Source organism: Urocitellus parryii, chromosome 2 (assembly GCF_045843805.1).
Source record: "Urocitellus parryii isolate mUroPar1 chromosome 2, mUroPar1.hap1, whole genome shotgun sequence".
Taxonomy (NCBI): Eukaryota; Metazoa; Chordata; class Mammalia; order Rodentia; family Sciuridae; genus Urocitellus; species Urocitellus parryii.
In genome coordinates, this window is record NC_135532.1 from 94,990,239 (window position 1) to 95,007,686 (window position 17,448).

The 17,448-nt window shown below is 38.4% G+C and overlaps 1 protein-coding gene and 1 pseudogene across 1 annotated transcript in view; both read left to right on the top strand.

Moving 5' to 3' along the window:
* Positions 1 to 17,448, top strand: part of LOC113179394 (collagen alpha-4(VI) chain-like) — a 94,817-nt gene that overhangs the window by 19,634 nt on the left and 57,735 nt on the right. The window contains exons 8-14 of the mRNA XM_026383976.2: positions 1,753 to 2,087; positions 3,481 to 3,559; positions 5,407 to 5,552; positions 5,710 to 5,802; positions 9,714 to 9,767; positions 14,864 to 14,935; positions 17,001 to 17,027. Of these exons, the coding sequence (XP_026239761.2) occupies positions 1,753 to 2,087; positions 3,481 to 3,559; positions 5,407 to 5,552; positions 5,710 to 5,802; positions 9,714 to 9,767; positions 14,864 to 14,935; positions 17,001 to 17,027 (806 nt within the window). The remainder of the gene's footprint in view (positions 1 to 1,752; positions 2,088 to 3,480; positions 3,560 to 5,406; positions 5,553 to 5,709; positions 5,803 to 9,713; positions 9,768 to 14,863; positions 14,936 to 17,000; positions 17,028 to 17,448) is intronic.
* Positions 7,526 to 7,963, top strand: LOC113179345 (short coiled-coil protein B pseudogene; annotated as a pseudogene).

Here is a 17,448-nt window from a genome sequence, read left to right on the forward strand (position 1 = left end):
TTGGAAATCATTTGAAAGGAATGCATGTGTATAATTATTTTCAAAATAAGCATGGATTATGGGCTATCCTGCATTAAGTAGTGCAAATTCTTCAGGCATCAAGGTCCTATTTTTGTTTATAAACAAGTAGACATTATCCTGGAGAGAAGAAATACAGGATTCCTGCTTTTCTTTTCAATTTATTTTGCCAAATGCAGTAAATTAAGATTTATGTTTATCTTCAACTTTGTCTTTAACTTTCTGGATGAAATTGGCTAGACACTTTAATGATAGCTGGAACATAATTAATTACAGAATTCTGGAATCACAAAGCTGAAAAAGACCTAGACCTTAGAGATTATCTGCCAAGGTTCAACCTTCTCCATTAACAAGGGAAAGATATTGCTTCTTGCCTTTGTCAATTACAGAATAAAGCCAGCTGAAAATGTTCTAGGGAAAAAATGTAAATTAGAAAATGTCAGAATAATATACCATTATGATAAAAGAAAATCCCTTTTTCCCCTGAAAATAGGTCTAATATAGAAATGGGATTAAATCAGTAAAAGTTCTTTCTTATGAATTTGAACTAGAGATTTAAAAGACAAATTAAAACCAAGCTGTTTTTTATGAAAGGAGGAGAGGGACACATTTTCTGTCTTGGCAATTCCAGAAACATATCTGTCCAGCTAGTATGGAGTATGATATTTAGGGAATTAAAAATTCATGGCTCAGCCCTGGATCTCATGTCCTTAGGAAACTTTAAACTATTTCGTTCATGTCCTTTTTCATTGGTGAAGGGTCTCCCCCAGATCTGCAGTTTTGTTTTTATTGAATTATGCATTCCAGTATAAGAATGTTTAAGGAGAAAATGTCCACATCACCTATCTTGCTTTGCTTAGTCTTAAATTATGCTTTTGTTCACAAGTGGCCCTTTAATTGTTGATAATTTATATTTCAACTCATTCATGTAGATTCTAGCCCAGCTGTGACCACTAATGTTTGCATCCTCAGTGGAATTTTGTGAATGGTCTCATTATACACCTGAGAGTGTAGGTATAACCTGAAATATCAGGGTGCCTTCAAATTCTTGATAAAGCCTCCCCAGGAGGGTTTAACAATTTTCAGGCAGAGGAAGCAGAAAACTCAGGATAATATTTAGTCTTGACCTTTTCTAAGATCTCTCACACCCCTAAAAAAAGGTGTAAGTGTGCTTGGTAGATGAGGAGGAAAACTTCCAGTGGAGAAAAAAATAGTTACAAATAACACTGAAAGAGACTCAAGGTTCATTTATAGCCCCTTCTGCACCCACTCATCAAACATTTAATGAGCGTCTGTGTTAGGCCACGGGAAAATAAGATGACATAGTACCTACCCTTAAGGAACCTTGTTTAGTCGGGGAGAAGGTCAAGTAAAATCACAATGGACATTTGGGGACACTTTATAACTTAATCTGAGGAGATGGGGACAAGAATCAGAGATTGCTTGGGGGTGGGTGGGGCAGGCACTTGAACTTCTACTTGAAGGACTTGTATAAGTCAACCAAATCAGGACAGAGAATGAGAAAACACTTCAGGCAAGAGGGTACAGGATCTGCAGAGACAGAGGTATGAAGCAGTATGCATTGTGTCAGTTAGCTTTTACTGTGTAACAAACAATCCCAGGCTTAAACAACCACCATTCTTTAGCTTGTACTTCTTTTCAGGTGCTTCTTTTAAGACCAGCTTGAAGGATACTGTCTGTAACTGTAATTTTATTTCTTCTTCACCCTCAAAGGATGCAGCATGGATTTGTCTGTAGGAATTGATATTTCAACTCCTGCAAAGCAAGTTCAGCAGAAACTTCAAGAGTTACTTCCAGAGTTGATGCAGCAGCTGGCTTTGCTTTCTAACCTCAGCTGTGGTACTCCTGGTCAGATCAACCCAAGCTTCCGCTACTTGCTTCCTGGCTCAAACGGTCAGCTTATCTTTGACTCAGGCTTTGAGAAATACAGTGATGAGACCATCCAGAAGTTCTTGGCTCATCAGGTTGAGAAGAACAGCCATATGGATGTAGACTTTTTACAATCCTTGGGAGATAATGCTATCAACCTTTCTTCTGCTAAAGTAAAGGTAATTAATACATGCTGAGAACCCATGCTATGGAGCCATTAGTCAGGACAGAATGGGGACCTTCTATCTTTTGTAACCCATGTCAGTGGAAATGTTCTTTATTGGAAAGTCTACATAAGAAGAAAACCATACGCTTGCCTATTAAGAATCAACTAGAGATATATTTTCATTCAATCAGTAAATATTTATTGAGCCCTAGAGGCTCTGTACTAAAAAATGCCTGTAGGGATGAGAGAATAAAGTCTGCCCTCATATTGTCCAAAGTTTAGTGATCCTGATTTTTCTGTGGCATAAACTCATTCCAAAGACAATTTGAAGTACGTTTTAAGACCCCTTTGTTTCTTATGGTAGCTCATTACTGTTACTATTACTATTATCAACTATTAGGGAGTTGGTCCACTGTTTTTCCAGCCAGCACCTTAGACTGTCTTTAGTGACAACTAATGGCTCTCTAGTGCAGCCCACTCCTCACGCCCCTTCCTCCCTTCTGGCTGTGCCTAACTATATACTCCATAAGTCCTCATAGACACAAGATTTCATGTGACATTGATTAAGTGACATTCCCAAGCTTTGTAATTTACATTTGAGTTTTCCTTAGATCATGCATCCAATGGATTTCTTTCTTTCTTTTTAAATATATCTTTATTTTATTTATTTTTATGTGGTGCTGAGGATCGAACCTGGGGCCTCATACTTGCTAGGCGAGCACTGTGCCACTGAGCCACAACCCCAGCCCCCATTCAATGGATTTCTTGACAAACATAATTTATTTTTTAAACTAAAATTTTCTATGAATAAAGTTGACACATTTTAATTGTGGAAAATGCATAGAAAATCAACAAAAATAACAATACCCCACACTTAAAAACAACAAAAAACAACCCCCCCATCCTTCTTTTTGAAGTTGATTTTTTTTTTTTAAATACTGGGGATTGAACCCAGGGGTGCTTTACTATGAGCCACAGAGCTACATGTCCAGCCATTTTTTTTTTTTTTTTTTAATTTAAGACTGGGTGTGCTGTTGCTGAGCCTGGCCTTGAACTTGTATCCTCTTGCCTCAGCCTCCAGAGTTGGTGTGCATCACCTGGCCGGGTTTAAGAAAGCATTTTTAGTGAAGAGTTTAAGCTGGCACAAATCCCCCCCCCCCCCTTTTCTTCTCCAGGGGAAAGGGGAGGTTGACAAATATGAATGTGGAATAAAATAACAAATGAATAGGTGAAAAGTGAAGCACAGTTAGAAAAATTCAGTCTCATTTTTAAGAAATGTGCAATTTATAGCATCCATTTCCCCCCTTCCTTCCTCCTCATCCCCTTCCTTCCTTCCTCCTCGTTTTGATCCCTTGGCTTCCCTCTCTCTCCCTTTCTCTTCCTTTCCTCCCTCCCCACGCCCATAGGTCCTTTTAGTGTTTACAGATGGACTGGACGATGATTTAGAGAGACTGAAGAGAGCTTCGGAGCTCCTCCGCAGCCAAGGTAAGCTGCGGAGTTGTCCTCCCTTGCTCGGGCTCCTCCCACCAGGCACAGAGGCTCTGCAACTCTCCAGAGGGTGTGTTAGCCCAAGTCGATGGAGCTCAGTCCCCAGAAGCTGATCCCCAATCTCCCCATTTGTAGGAGCCAGGGGTATTTAGGACTGAGAGACACCTCTTGCTCTTAGCATCTCTGACATCGGGATCTCTCTGGTTAAGACAGCTGGCCAGTTTACCAACCTGGCATCTGCTTCTGAGCGTGGGTTCTTTTTTTTTTTTTTTCCCCTAAACTCTGGTTTCAGCCTCAAACTGGGCCTTATTCTTTGCACTGCCATTCCCTCTAAACGCTCCCTACTTCTTACCCCCTTTCTACTTCTTCCTTCCTTTCCGTCTCCAAGGCTTGCTGCGCTTATCTATAGGGCATATTTTGAAATTAGAAGATGTCCCGTGCGCTAGGTGCATGCAACCCTGCGCCTGGGCTGCTGGAGTGATGAGGGGCCTAGTGGCTGGATTTTGGTGCACATTTGCTCCCTCTGCTGGAAGTCCTTGTGCAGCACGATTTGTTCAATGGTATGCAGTGGCTCTGCCAGTTCCCATTTTTGAGTCACAAGGCTCTAAAGCAAACCCAGGATGAACACTCAGACACTTGACTTGTTCAAGTTCCCTTCATCATTTTTTTTTCCTTGGTAGAGTATATTCAACATATTCTGCTGGGGATGGTTAGTGATATGATGGATATTTTCTGTGATAACTTGCTTCCAGCTTAATTTACCTGGTAGATTGCCCCTGGAGGTTTAAATTTTTGCAACTTTTCTGGAAGAGATTTGGGAGGAGGTGACAAGAAACTTTAAACTTTGCCTGCATGGTAGGTCAGCAATTCCATTGCCAAGAATTTATTTCTAATGAATAATTAAAGTTGTGTACACAACTTTTAACTATGAGGTTTTCCACAACTTATTTACAATAATAAAAAGTTGATTTGTATTTGTCCATAATATCAACAGTAATATTTGTTCTGACATTCAGCAAACATGGTGAGTTCTAGCTGAATTTCTAAATTATTCTTGCCCCTTTGTTATCTGTTGTGTGGACAAATCCAAATAAGCTCTTAGTAAGTGCATTGGAAGAATAGGCTATGCAGTATTAATAAGCTATCTCCAAATCTCAGCTTAAAGTGGAAAGAACATGTTCATTTCATGCTTCCTATTTATTACTCAAAGACTCAGGGTGCAGGAGGATGTTTCCCAACAGATGCTTTTGTAATTGCTGGGGCAGGGGAAAGGAGACGGAGCTAATTATGTGCTACTCTTAAAACTTCTTCCCCAGGAGTGCCACATGTCACTTCTCACATTTCACTGGCAAGAGCAAGCCACATGACCACTTCTTACTTAAAATATTTTACTGGTAGGGAATTAAGTTTCACTGAGAGTTTATAACTTTCCCAAAGAAGTGTGGTCCTATTGTGCATCCTTAAGAAAGGGAACCAGAAAGTGCATAAGGAGTCACAATGATAACCACTATTTCTAAGAGTGAACCATAAGTTGATTTCAGGGATGGGTTTAGAAGGATGTAACAATACAGTAAGGGCAGAAAACTATCTATGATATGAAAAAAGTAGAGGTATGAGAGAGCTGTGAGTGTGTTTTTTTGTTCCATTTAACTGCTAACTTTCAACTGGTGGGAGTGAAAGGTATTGGAACAATTCTTCAAGAAGAATGCTGTGAACTAGTTTGTGTATTAACGTGGTGGATTCAGGATATGGGAATGGTGGAATGACAGATGAATATGTGGGGCTGAGACAAAGGCCATTCAAAGGACATGCAAATAAATCTCCCATCTGTTGATCTTTCAAAGGATTCTCTGGGCTCCTAATCATTGCCCTGGAAGGTGTGCATAAATTAGAAGAGCTTCAGGAGCTAGAATTTGGCAGAGGATTTTCATATACACAGCCTCTGAGCATCACTCTACAATCCCTCCCAAGCGTCTTACTGAAGCAACTTGTAAGTTCTATTTTTTAAACACCATCTTTCACTAGGTCCTAATAATTATGATAATTTGTAAAACCTTGAGGGAATTTTGTCTGTTTTATTGTATAATGTGATACAGGTCAGTATGGATGGAAAAAAAATCATATGTGATATGGATTCTGTTTTTCAGGACACAATTGTGGAAAGAACCTGCTGCAATATGTATGCCAAGTGTTTTGGAGAAGATGGGTACAGAGGTGATCATGGGTTTGCTGGGAGGAAGGTAAGAATTTTTTTGGGTGTGGATGGGGAAGGGGAGAGAGATGACAGTCCACTATCCACCATACACTAGGTTCTGCATTAGGTACATAACCTACCATACACTAGGTTTTATAAACTCTTCCTAATTTTTTCCTCTTAATAAACTTTCAAGTTTGCTGATATTTTACATATGTGAAATTGAGGCTCAGAGAGGGTCGTCGCTTTCCCAAACTTGCACAGTCATGGGATTTAAACCTCACTGGTCTACCCGACTCCAAGTTTCCTGTTCTTTCTGCCATATTTTGCTGCCTACTTAATATCTGACAAATAATGTCACGAATTCTACCATGGCAGAGAAATTTTCACTTACCTACCGGATTTTTACTTATCCATTAGCTGCTGTTTTTATTGTAGTAAATGCTTTTCCTGGGACCCTCTTATCTAACATTATTTTTTTATAGCATTATACATCGAGAAAAGATGCAATTGCTGGTTTCATGTAGCAGTTAATTTACATCTCTGTTAATTCTAAGCAAATTGATAGGGAAATAAGTATGCAACACTTGTAATGGGGGGGGGGAGTAAGTCATCAAAAATGGTCCTCAGGTATCCAGGGCAGGCAAGGTTCCTTCTCACAGGGACTATAGCTTTATGATGAGGACACAGTCACAGATCCACATGTAAGGTTGAGTCAGACTTGTTGGTTCTCTTTGGAAGATTTTTCCATGAACTTCTTGGAATGAGCTCTTACTGGCTTTTCAGGTTAATCTTGTTAACTTAGTATAATAAAGAGTGTATAACTACCTTTTAAAAAAATAAATTATAGTTATGTCTTAGCGTTAGCTCCCCCACTCCTGTTCTTTCATATCAGAATTGAGAATCGGAAAATCAAGTTTGGGAACTTCTTGACGTGTGTTCTTGGCAACTCAGAAAATGTTTTGAAATTTGATTGCTCTGCTCTTTCTGTTTGTTAGAGTTCAGTGATTGTGTCACTGGATAGGAGTCTCAAGAGGTTCCTCCAGAAGGGAAAGGGGACCTGCGTTCAGCCCTGGCAGGTTTTTGACTTAGGCTGCAGGAAGAAATTTCAGGACACATGGAAAGAAGTGCAGAGGTTTATTTAGGAAAGCAGAGCCGGGCATGCTCTCAAAGGCAGGGGGAGTGTGGGTGCTTTTGGGGTCCTGGGCTGCTCTTGCAAATAGTGAACATGGGGTGCCTGCAGGGGTGGCGTCAGCCCTAATGAGCTTGATCCCTTTGATTGCGGAGCACAGAGCAGGTCCCTCCCCCCCTTTTTTTTCTCAGAATCTTTAGGTTGATGTTAATCTTGTGAATAAACAGCTCTTGAACTCTACCCGAGTCATAGTTTTTAAACATTATCTCTCTAGGCTTCTTTTAATCCATCTAAAAGTACATTCTGTAAAACAATGAAGTATGTAGGGACTAAATAACTGGACTTACAGTACTCTAAGATTTATTGGACCTCCTAAGAATTCAGGCCTGGAGGAGAACATGCCTGGGGAGAGAAGGTGAGGGCGTTCGTGTATTTTTAGTTATTTTAAAATTACAGTCCCTCTTTCCTTCGCTGTTTGTCTCCTTTCTGCCTGTCCTGCCTCCGCTAGTTGTACTGACTTTCATGTCTTTGTGGATCATAAAAGGGCTTCCCCCAGTCCCACCTACTCCTGTTGCCTCAAACAGAAGATCATTCATCCAGAATTTTGTACTCAAGGCCTAAAAATTTGTTACAGGAGATGATGAATACTGACCTGATTCTGATGCTAAAAATCAGGTGGAAATGGAGGAAAAAACACAACTTATTAATCAAGTGTTAGAACTTCAACACACACACATACCTTCAAGATCTCCCTGCAAGAGTAGATGCAGTTAAGGAAAACCAAGTCCTTGGACAATATATAGAAAACCTCCTGGCTGCTTCTAGTGTTTTTCAAATAACTGACACAAAAAGCAAGAGAAAGTTGGGGATTGATTTCCTTCTCCCCTCCCCCCTTTTTTTTCAGACTGCTAATTTTTTTTTTTCTTTGAAACTTGGATAGATTCCAAAAGTTACAGTATCTTTGTGGCCTCATTGAATACTTGTGAAGATGATAATTGCTTTGATGTATAAGTTTAGCACTGTCTTTTCTTATAGGTTTAGTAAGATGTACAAGAAAGTAACTACCACATTGTGAAAAAGTGACCCAAATCATAATCTGGGTATACAGATTTGTGTACCCTCTCTACCATCGGGAGTCTCTTCTCCATTTGTCTCTTCCTCCCTGTTTCCCTTCCCCTAAGGGGAGGGGAAGATTTCACACTGGAAAAAAGTAATTTTAATAGTAAATCAATTTTGAGAGTAACCTAAACCCTTAATTGTTGAAATGTAAGCAAAATAAGATGCTTTCTTAGCCAGGGCTTGCCATTTGTGATATTTACCAATAAGACAGGATGGTTGATTGAGATTATAAAAGAAGATTTTTCTGTGAAACTGAATCGTCTATATTGGAAAGATTTGTTAAAAACTTCCTTTTGCACAAAATAGCCCACTTAGTATCTGAAAAGGTACAAGTTCTGGGCATGTGTATGTGTGTGTGAAATATAGACAATCTTAAGGAAAAATAGAAATTGGGTGGAAGAGAACTTGGTAACTAGTAGTGACCAATTCCAAATATTTTTTTCTCCAGATTCGTGTTATCTCTGGCAGAGTCTACCTTTTGGGAGAATATATATGAAAGTGGATTTAGTTTGAATTATGTTATGTAAGCCACATATTAGGGAGACTCATTACAGAATCTTATCTCAAGGTTTATTTGTAGTATCCAGTAGATCAACTTTTGCAAAATTCCTTAAGAGCTTGAATTAGTATCAGAACCATGAATAAGTGTATTTATTCATGTATAATTATTGGTAATCTTCATCTCAGTATTTTATCTCACTTGTTTTCCTAGAATTATCTGTAAATTGAACTACTTGGTTGGCAGAGTTTTAGTTATTCTTGAACAATTTAAAAATATTTAGTTTGAGGATTCCACTTGATAAGGGACTTAGTATCAGAAATAATAATAAAATGTTATGATAGGAAAAGAGATCCACTAATATAGCTTATGGTTATTAGATTTGGATGGCTTTTAATCATGGACTGATTTTTAGAGATTAGTGTAAGATTTGATGAATGACTTTAGCTGTATGAATATATAATAGACTGCAAACATTTTGCATCACTTTTGTGATCTAATTTACAAATATTTAAAATGTGTGTTGCAGTTCTGCTTTGTTGTTTAATAAAAAGCTGTTTCAAAAAAAAATAAGGTTTTCAGTTTTAGACTAAATAAACATTTTAAGCTATAAAAGGTAAGCCAGACTTCCTTGAGAGGATATAGTTTGTGTTTAGGTATGTAAAAAGAAGTAAAAAAAAAAAAAGACTAAACAGTTGAGTCATTCAGAAATAAACAACCTTTTCTCATGAGTCAGATGATTGGTAACCTTTTTAGTTTCTGCTCTTTTCTAAAACAAGGTCAATAATGGCTTTCCTTAATCTTTTAACTAGATATTGGCCTTTGAATTTTCAGAATAGAATGGCTTAAAAAAGCATTTTGGAAAAATAATAATAGTTTTATTTTCTAACTATTAAAACAAACAGGTATCACATTTTCCCTGGAACACAAGCCTAAAATACTTATTTTTATATATCTTGGTATATGGTTTCTAGTATCTAGTAAATTTTCAATAAAATGTCAACTCAGTAAAATAAGGATATTTATTTTTATTAACGATTTTTATTTCACCTAAATTTTTTTTCTTTTCTTTCTTTCTTTTTTTTTTTTTTGGTACTGGGGATTTAACTCAGGGGCACTTTATCACTGTATTTTACCTAAATTTGAGAAATGAAGAACTTAAGAATCCAACTTACTAATTTTAATTTTTAAATCTTTTTTTTTTCAGGGAGAGAAGGGTTTTGCTGGGTTTCCTGGTCATCCTGGTAAAGAAGGTGAATATGTAAGTACTAAATTTTCTTTCTTTCTTTTTTTTATAGGTTAGACTATTTTTATTTCATTTTATTTTTGATTAACATGTTTTAATTGTACATATTAATGGGGATCAGTGTGATAGTTCAATACATGCATATGATGTGCACTAATCAAATCCAGCCTCCTTTTATGTACCATGCATCTTATTTCTTTCCTTTCAAAGAATATGGCAAAATGGGTCAAATATTAGCAACACTTAGCTGGCACTTAAGTCATGAAAGTTTTTCTCATCTGTCATTTAAGTGGGTTTAAAATATCTAAAATTACCATTTATTACAACCAATATCATGCTTACAAGTTTTTAAAGATGTAGTCTCTGGAAGGTGTTTAATGATGAATGGTGGCCATTTTGTTTTTCGTTCAGGGAATTTGATCTGAGAATGTGGTCTGAAATGCATATAAGAGCAGTTGCTATCAATGATCTAAATTGCAGATAATTTGTTATTATTATTGAGCTACATATGTAAGTGGTTAAACAAAAAAAAATTGAAGAAAATCCAAGCCCATTCTTTTTTTTTAAGGATTGAAAAAAAATTTTTTTAAGTTGTAGATGGACACAATACCTGTATTTTTATTTATTTATTCTTATGTGCTGCTGAGGATCCAACCCAGAGCCTCACATATGCAAGGCAAGTGCTCTACCATTGAGCTGCAAACCCAGTCCCCAAGCCCATTCTATGGCAAGGTCAATTCTGATGCCTTCCTGGGTAGCCAAGAAGGTGGTGGAATTACAGCTGATCACTGATGGTTGGCATGGATACACCACTGGGAACATTTTGGACAAGTCAAGTTATCTATCATGTGATCACTGGTGGAGGGAAAAAAAGTATGTTATAGGGAAAATTCTGAGCTAGGAGACTGGAATGTAGTAGGGATGATTTTTATTCCATCATATAAATATCATAGGAGGCTGTGATGTCACTTGCTGGGTGGCTTCTTAAAAACCCTGCCATACATTTGAGGAGGAGTAAGCATTAAAAAACCCATGGTTTTCACTTAATTTTCAATAATGGAGAACTAGTTTGCCACAGGTGCCTATTTTAATTTTGTATGTATACCATGGGTTCTCACACTTTTGGTTTCAAAATATCTTTGCACTTATTTCCTATGCAGATTTATTGAAATATAATTGACAAGTGAAGTTGTACAACTCAGTGTGTAATGGGATGATTTGATGTACTATGTATTGTGAAGGGATTACCAGAATCAAGTTAGTTAACACATCCATCACCTCACATGGTTACCTTTGTTTCCTACGGTGAGAATATTTAGGATATACCCTCTTACCAAATTCCAAGTTTATAATACTTAAATGCCATATATAATTCTTGGAATTTGGTACGTGTAAAGTCACCATGCTGTATATTAGCTCCTCAGAACTTACTTGTGACTGAAAGTCTATTCTGTCTGACCAACATCTCTGCACATCCCTGTGCCTTGATCCTTATACTTAAAAATTATTGAGGATCTTGAAGAATTTTTGTTCTTATGGTTTCTATCTATTGATAGAAATTAAAACTGAGAAAACTCTTGAATTATTTACTTATTATCTTATTTCAAAATGGCAAAAGCATGTTAGTATAATGGTCACTTTCCTTTGTGAAAAATAACCATGTTTGACAAAAAAATTAGTGAGAAGAGTGACATCGTTTGATGTATTTAGCTGATTAGAAGAAGGCTGGATTTGCATGTTGGTTTCTGTGTTCGGTCTGCTGTGATGTCACTTGCTGTGTGGCTTCTTAAAACCCTGCCATACACTTGGGGAAGAGTAAGAGTAAAAAAAAAAAAAAGAAAAGAAAATAACACTTGAGTGTTGTTAAGAAAATAATTTAAACTTTGGACCCTGGTAAGTGGGTTCTGGGGATAGAAGGAATTCTCAGCACACTTTTATGAGCCCCTGAGACATGTACACTCACAGTTTCTTTGCTCCACATGGATTAGCACATTGTTTTTATTATTCTGAATGTTTGGGCATTCTGAACTACCACTGAGCCCCAGCCCCAGCCCCTGATCCTCTTCTTAAACTATGTTTATGGGATAATTGCTCAGCTTTTCTCTGTTTCCTCAGTAAGCAGAGCCTTAGACGTTAGAAATACAGACAGGGGGCTGGGGAATTGGCTCAAGCGGTAGCGCACTCGCCTGGCATGCGTGCGGCCTGGGTTCGATCCTCAGCACCACATACAGACAAAGATGTTGTGTCTGCTGATAACTAAAAAATAAATATTAAAATTCTCTCTCTCTCTCTCTCTTTAAAAAAAAATCTTAAATGTTAAAAAAAAAAGAAATACAGACAGGAATGGAAGGTGTCATTTTTTTGCTATTTCATTTTGAAGTGGTGAAAATATTCATTCTCACTTTTATGATGACTTAAAATATCCTTTAAGTGTTCCTTTATTTTTTTCTGCTGGGCTGGTAATTCAATGAGCTTGACTCAAGTTGGAAGAAATTACTTAAAGTCTGTCCAGCCCACTGGACCAGTGACTCCGATTTCAGACAAAACAGGACAGACAAAATCTTGTCATCCAGAGGATATGATTTTTGTTCCCTTTCTCTGCTGTTATAACATTGTAAAACCAAGATATATGCAAGGGACATATATAATTTTAAATTTTACAGTAGCCTCTTTAAAGTAAAAGGAAACAAGAGTTGATTTTAATAATTCGTTTTGTTAAGCCCATCATATCTAAAATATCATTTCAACATGTAATTAATATAAAATTAATGAGATATCTTAAAATTTAAGTTGGTCTTCAAGATCTGGTACGGTACACTTGCAGCACATCCCACTTTAGACTAGACACATTTTGAAAGCTCAGTGGACACTCTTGCTGTGGCTGCTGTATCTGACAGAGCAGTTCCAGCCAGTTTCATTTTCTTTTTAATGCCATTCTCTAAACAGAAGGTGACGTTGCCAGGCATTTTCCTCTGAATGGCTCTTACTGTCTTTTTCTCCCGAACAGGTCACACTGGCCTGAGCAGTGGCAGGCAGAGACCTCTCTGTGCAGATGGAATGGTTTCAGAATGGGGCTCTGAAATCCCATTTGTAGGATCAAGTTGAAGACTTATAAGTGCAAATAGCTCATTGTTCTGGTTATCTCTTACTAACGGATTTCCTTTCTCCTGAAACTCCTTCCAACTTTGTGGCATAAAGTAATAATTTTATTATGTTCATGGAATCTGTGGGTGGGGAAGCCAAAAAGGGAACAGAAGTAGGATGGCTCTTTTCTCTGTATCTGGGGTCTCAGCTGGGTTGATAAGAAATTCTTGGGCTGTAGAAGCTGGGACCAGAGGACCCAATGCCAAGGTGGCATCTTCTATCACTTGTCTGGACCCTTAGCTAGGATGGTGGAAGGACAGGCTGAGCATGAACCTCAGGGCTGCTGGGTGTGAGAGGGAGCATCCCTACAGGGAAGGTCCCCCTGTGAGTGACCATTCCCAGAGACCAAGGCTGAAACCACGAGGCTGCTGACAGAGTCTCAGAAAGTAGCCTCACAATGTCTCTCTCATTCTGCTGGTTGGAAGCCAATCACTGAGTCCAGACCATATTCAAGGGGAGGGAATCAGACTCCTCTTAGATGGAGGAGTGGCAGGTCACAGAGTCTGGGATGGGAGATACTGATGTCCAGCTTTGGAAAATACAATGTGCCAGACTCACGAATTCTATAAATTTAAAAAATTTATCAATGTTGAGTGAGTGGCTTAGTATAGTAGCAACATTAAGATTAAATTCTCCAGATGAAACTTAAACACCATCCACTTAACTTAGAAATGCAAGTAAACTAGGGAGAAGGGAAGAGAACAGACAATATTTAGTACCAAGCCTTGCTTTAGGCATTTTGTATATGTTATTATATTTTATTTTTGTCACAACCCTCATGTATATATTAACAGCTTCATTTTATAGTTGGAGAGGTAGGAATGTGCAGAGAGTTACCTGCTAAGATCACATAAAGAATGTTGTAGATGTGTCCAAACCTGTTGATGCCAATACCTGTGTTTTTAAATAATCTCTTGCTACCTTTATTATTATTATTATTATTATTATTATTTTGTACCGGGGATTGAACCTAGGGGTGCTTAACCACTGAGCCACATTCCCAGCCCTCACAGAGTAGCTTAGGTCCTTGCTAAATTGCTGAGGCTGGCTTTGAATTTGTGATCCTCCACCTCAGCCTCCCAATCCACTGGGATTACAGGTGTGCACCACCCTGCCTGCCTGCTACCTTTAAATATAGAGCACCTCATTTGTCCAGTCACATGGTTTGTGAAGTATTTCCTATATGGTATCTCCTGCAGTCAATGTAGCAATCCTGTGAGATCATTAGAATCAGTGTTATCTGGAGCCACATTCATAAATGGGGACAATTGTGATTCATGCAATCTTGTAACAGTCCAAGATCACCAAACAAGTTGGAAGCAGAACTCAGACCTGAATTCAGGTTCTTAATAAAAGGATCCAGAGTGCTTCTCACTTTATCATGTGCCTATTTATAGTCCCAAGCAGCTTCTGTATTTTCTGACCTTATTAAGTCTAAATTAGATGTTACAAATGTAGATTTTCTTTTGATTGAAGCTCATGGGTTGTGTGAGACTTTCTAATTCATATTTAATCAATTTGGCAAAAGGCATGATTTCCCTCCTTATTCAATGCTTAGATGAAAAGCTTCTATTCGCTAATATAATTCAGTGAGTCATTCTCCAAATTCTGATTGATGTCTGCTGAATGTCAGGCAAGAGGTTTGGGGCAGGGAACTGAGCGATCAATAAATGAGACACTGTGAAGCTCACAACATGGCAGGAGATTCTAATACATAAAAGACAAACAACAACAATAACAACAACAACAACAACAACAAACCCCACAAAACCCCCACTGTCATAAGTGCTAAGTTGAATTAGAATCCGTGTTATCTGGAGCATTGTCATAAGTGCTTCAGAGACCTGATCAGATTGCCTGCAAGGCAGACAGATTGTTAAGGACACTGTGGTTTGAACTGGTTTGAACTGGCTGGGTGGTCACAGAGGCAGTTTCTTGATGGTCTCCACATGTATCTGTCTTCACAGGGAGAAAGAGGCCCCCGGGGTCTTCCTGGACCTCGAGGTGAGGAAGGATGCATGGGTGTGAGGGGACCTAAGGTGAGTGTGACCTCAAGCTGCAGGATTCTTTCCCTTTCTTTGTTTCAACCTTTGAGTTCAAGAAAAATCTTCATTCTTCAGTATAATTATGAAGGCTTAGCTTCTCTTTAGACTGAAGGCTTCCGAGAAGTAAAGCCTCAGAAAAGGAATCAACTGCACACAGCTTACTGGGAGATGATCCTAGCAAACAGTAGCAGAGGAGTAAGGAAGTGAATAAGATATGGAGGGTGAATGTGACCCCAAACGATGTATTAGCAGATCACTGCTGTGGGCAGATGCAGATCACTCCTTCCTAGGGACTCTGGCAGCCAGTGTTGAACATGCACCTCGATGTTTTCCCATTTGTAGGGTGAAGTCGCTGGGTTTTTGTAAACCACATCCTATCAGGCATTATCGAGGGCTGATGCTAGGAGGCCTTAATTCCCCCAGCTCTTTGGCCTGTCCTGCATGTAGGCAAAGCAGGTTTTAAGTCCCAGGAAAAAAAACCTCAGCAAAAGAGCCAAGAATGCTTGTAATTGGAAGGCAGGTTCAAGAATACTGAGATTTTAAAGGCTAAGGGGATACAGGTGGGGCACCATTTTGAGTGATTGCATTCCAGGTGCCTCAATCTTTCATTATTGGAGAATCTCTTTTGATAAGGTAAGAAAAAAAAATTTCTACAACGTAAAGTCTTTTGAAAAATTTTATTTGTTCTTTTTTTGCTTATACACGACAGTAGAATGTATTCAACATAAAAGTCTTAGGGTTTTCTTGATCACAATGACCATGTCCTGTATATTCTAACAAGTTACCTTTCCAGTTACTTTGCCCTGTTGTTCCTTGAAGTCTTCCCACTCTTGCTAATCAGTGTATTCTCACTTTCATTTGAAAAAAAAAAATCTTTACAAAAATAAGTGGCAGGTTGCTGCTATTTTGCCTACTCTGTGAGGAGTGGCAAGGTGGTTTTCTCCAGGTCACAGGAAAAGGAGGGTTGTAGTAATCAGAGAGCTGTGAAACCCATCACATTTGCTGGACAAGGAAAGCCTTGTCATTTTGATCTAATCTTCATTTTGATCTAATACATATATTTTCTTCAAATCAGGCAACATGGCTTCCTAAATGAAACAAAGTTTCAAAAATCTCATTCAAGCCAAATTCTTCTACCAACTGAGCTATATCCCCAGCCACATCAAGCCAAATTCTTTTTATTTTATTTTGCAGTACAGGGGATTGACCAGCTCTCTGCCACTGAGTTATGTCCTCAGCCCTATTTGATTTTTGATTAACATGTATTAAATGTATCTGTTAGTGGGGTTCAGTGTGATTTTTCCATATGTACATACTCTGTGCACTAATCGAATCCAGCCTCCCCCATTTTCCATTTTCCATTTCCCCAGCCCTGCAGCCTTCCCAACTGTTAGAGTCTGGCGCCTGACATTTTGCCAGGGGGAGTGGTTTATGAGGTGGCGCCAGCGAGCCATTAAGTGTGGAGATTCCTTATTGGTTGACTGCTGTATCTAGTTTATGTTAATTAGATAAGCTGTGTGGAATGTATAAATACCCCTCCTGTCCTACAATAAATGGCTCCCACTCCTGCTGTATTAATGTACACAAGTTGCTCATCACCCCCTGGTTATTTTGCTGCAGCCGAACTGCGGCACCCAACCTCTAGTAATCACTATTCTACATTCAGGTCATTTTTTTTTTCTAAACATCCACATATAAGAGAAAACATATGGTACTTGCCTTTCTGTGTCTGGCTTATTTTACTTAATGCCCTCCCGTTCCATTCACTTTGCTGCAAATGACAGGATTTCTTTCTTCTTTATGGCTGAATAATATTGCATTGTATATATTCACCACATTTTCTTTATCAATTGATGGGCACCTAGGTTGATTCCATATCTTAGCTATTTGAATAATGCTGCAATAAACATGGGCATGCAGGTATTTCTTTGGCATGCTGATTTAATTTCCTTTGGAGACACACATGCACACACACACACACACACACACACACGTATCTCCAAAGGAAATTTATTCTTATTTCTTCAGCTCAATTATTCTTATTTCTTCTTAATTTTAGGGAGCAAGAGGATTTTCAGGAGAGAAGGTAGGTAACCGTCTCTACTCTTCTAAAACTGGATAGCAGTCTCTTTGGGAAACACAATACTGATTCCAAGCCCTTTTCCTTTGCTTGTTGGGGTGAGGCTTTTAAATTTTAGACAAGAGAATGGGGCCAGATCTTATTAATATCTGAACCACCATGCTAATAAGTGACTATTGACTGTTTGTAAGACAAGTATTTCAGTTTTGAGGCAATGACATATTATTGTGTTCAAGCCTTGCTATTTTTTGTTGTTGTTGATGGACCTTTATTTAATTTATTTATTTATATGCAGTACTGAGGATTGAACCCAGTGCCTCACGTATGTGAGGCAAGTGCTCTACCACTGAGCCACAACCTCAGCCCAAAATCACCTTTAAATATTGCATGCCTATGTAACTGTTGTTTCAGAAGGTCTAGATTCTTC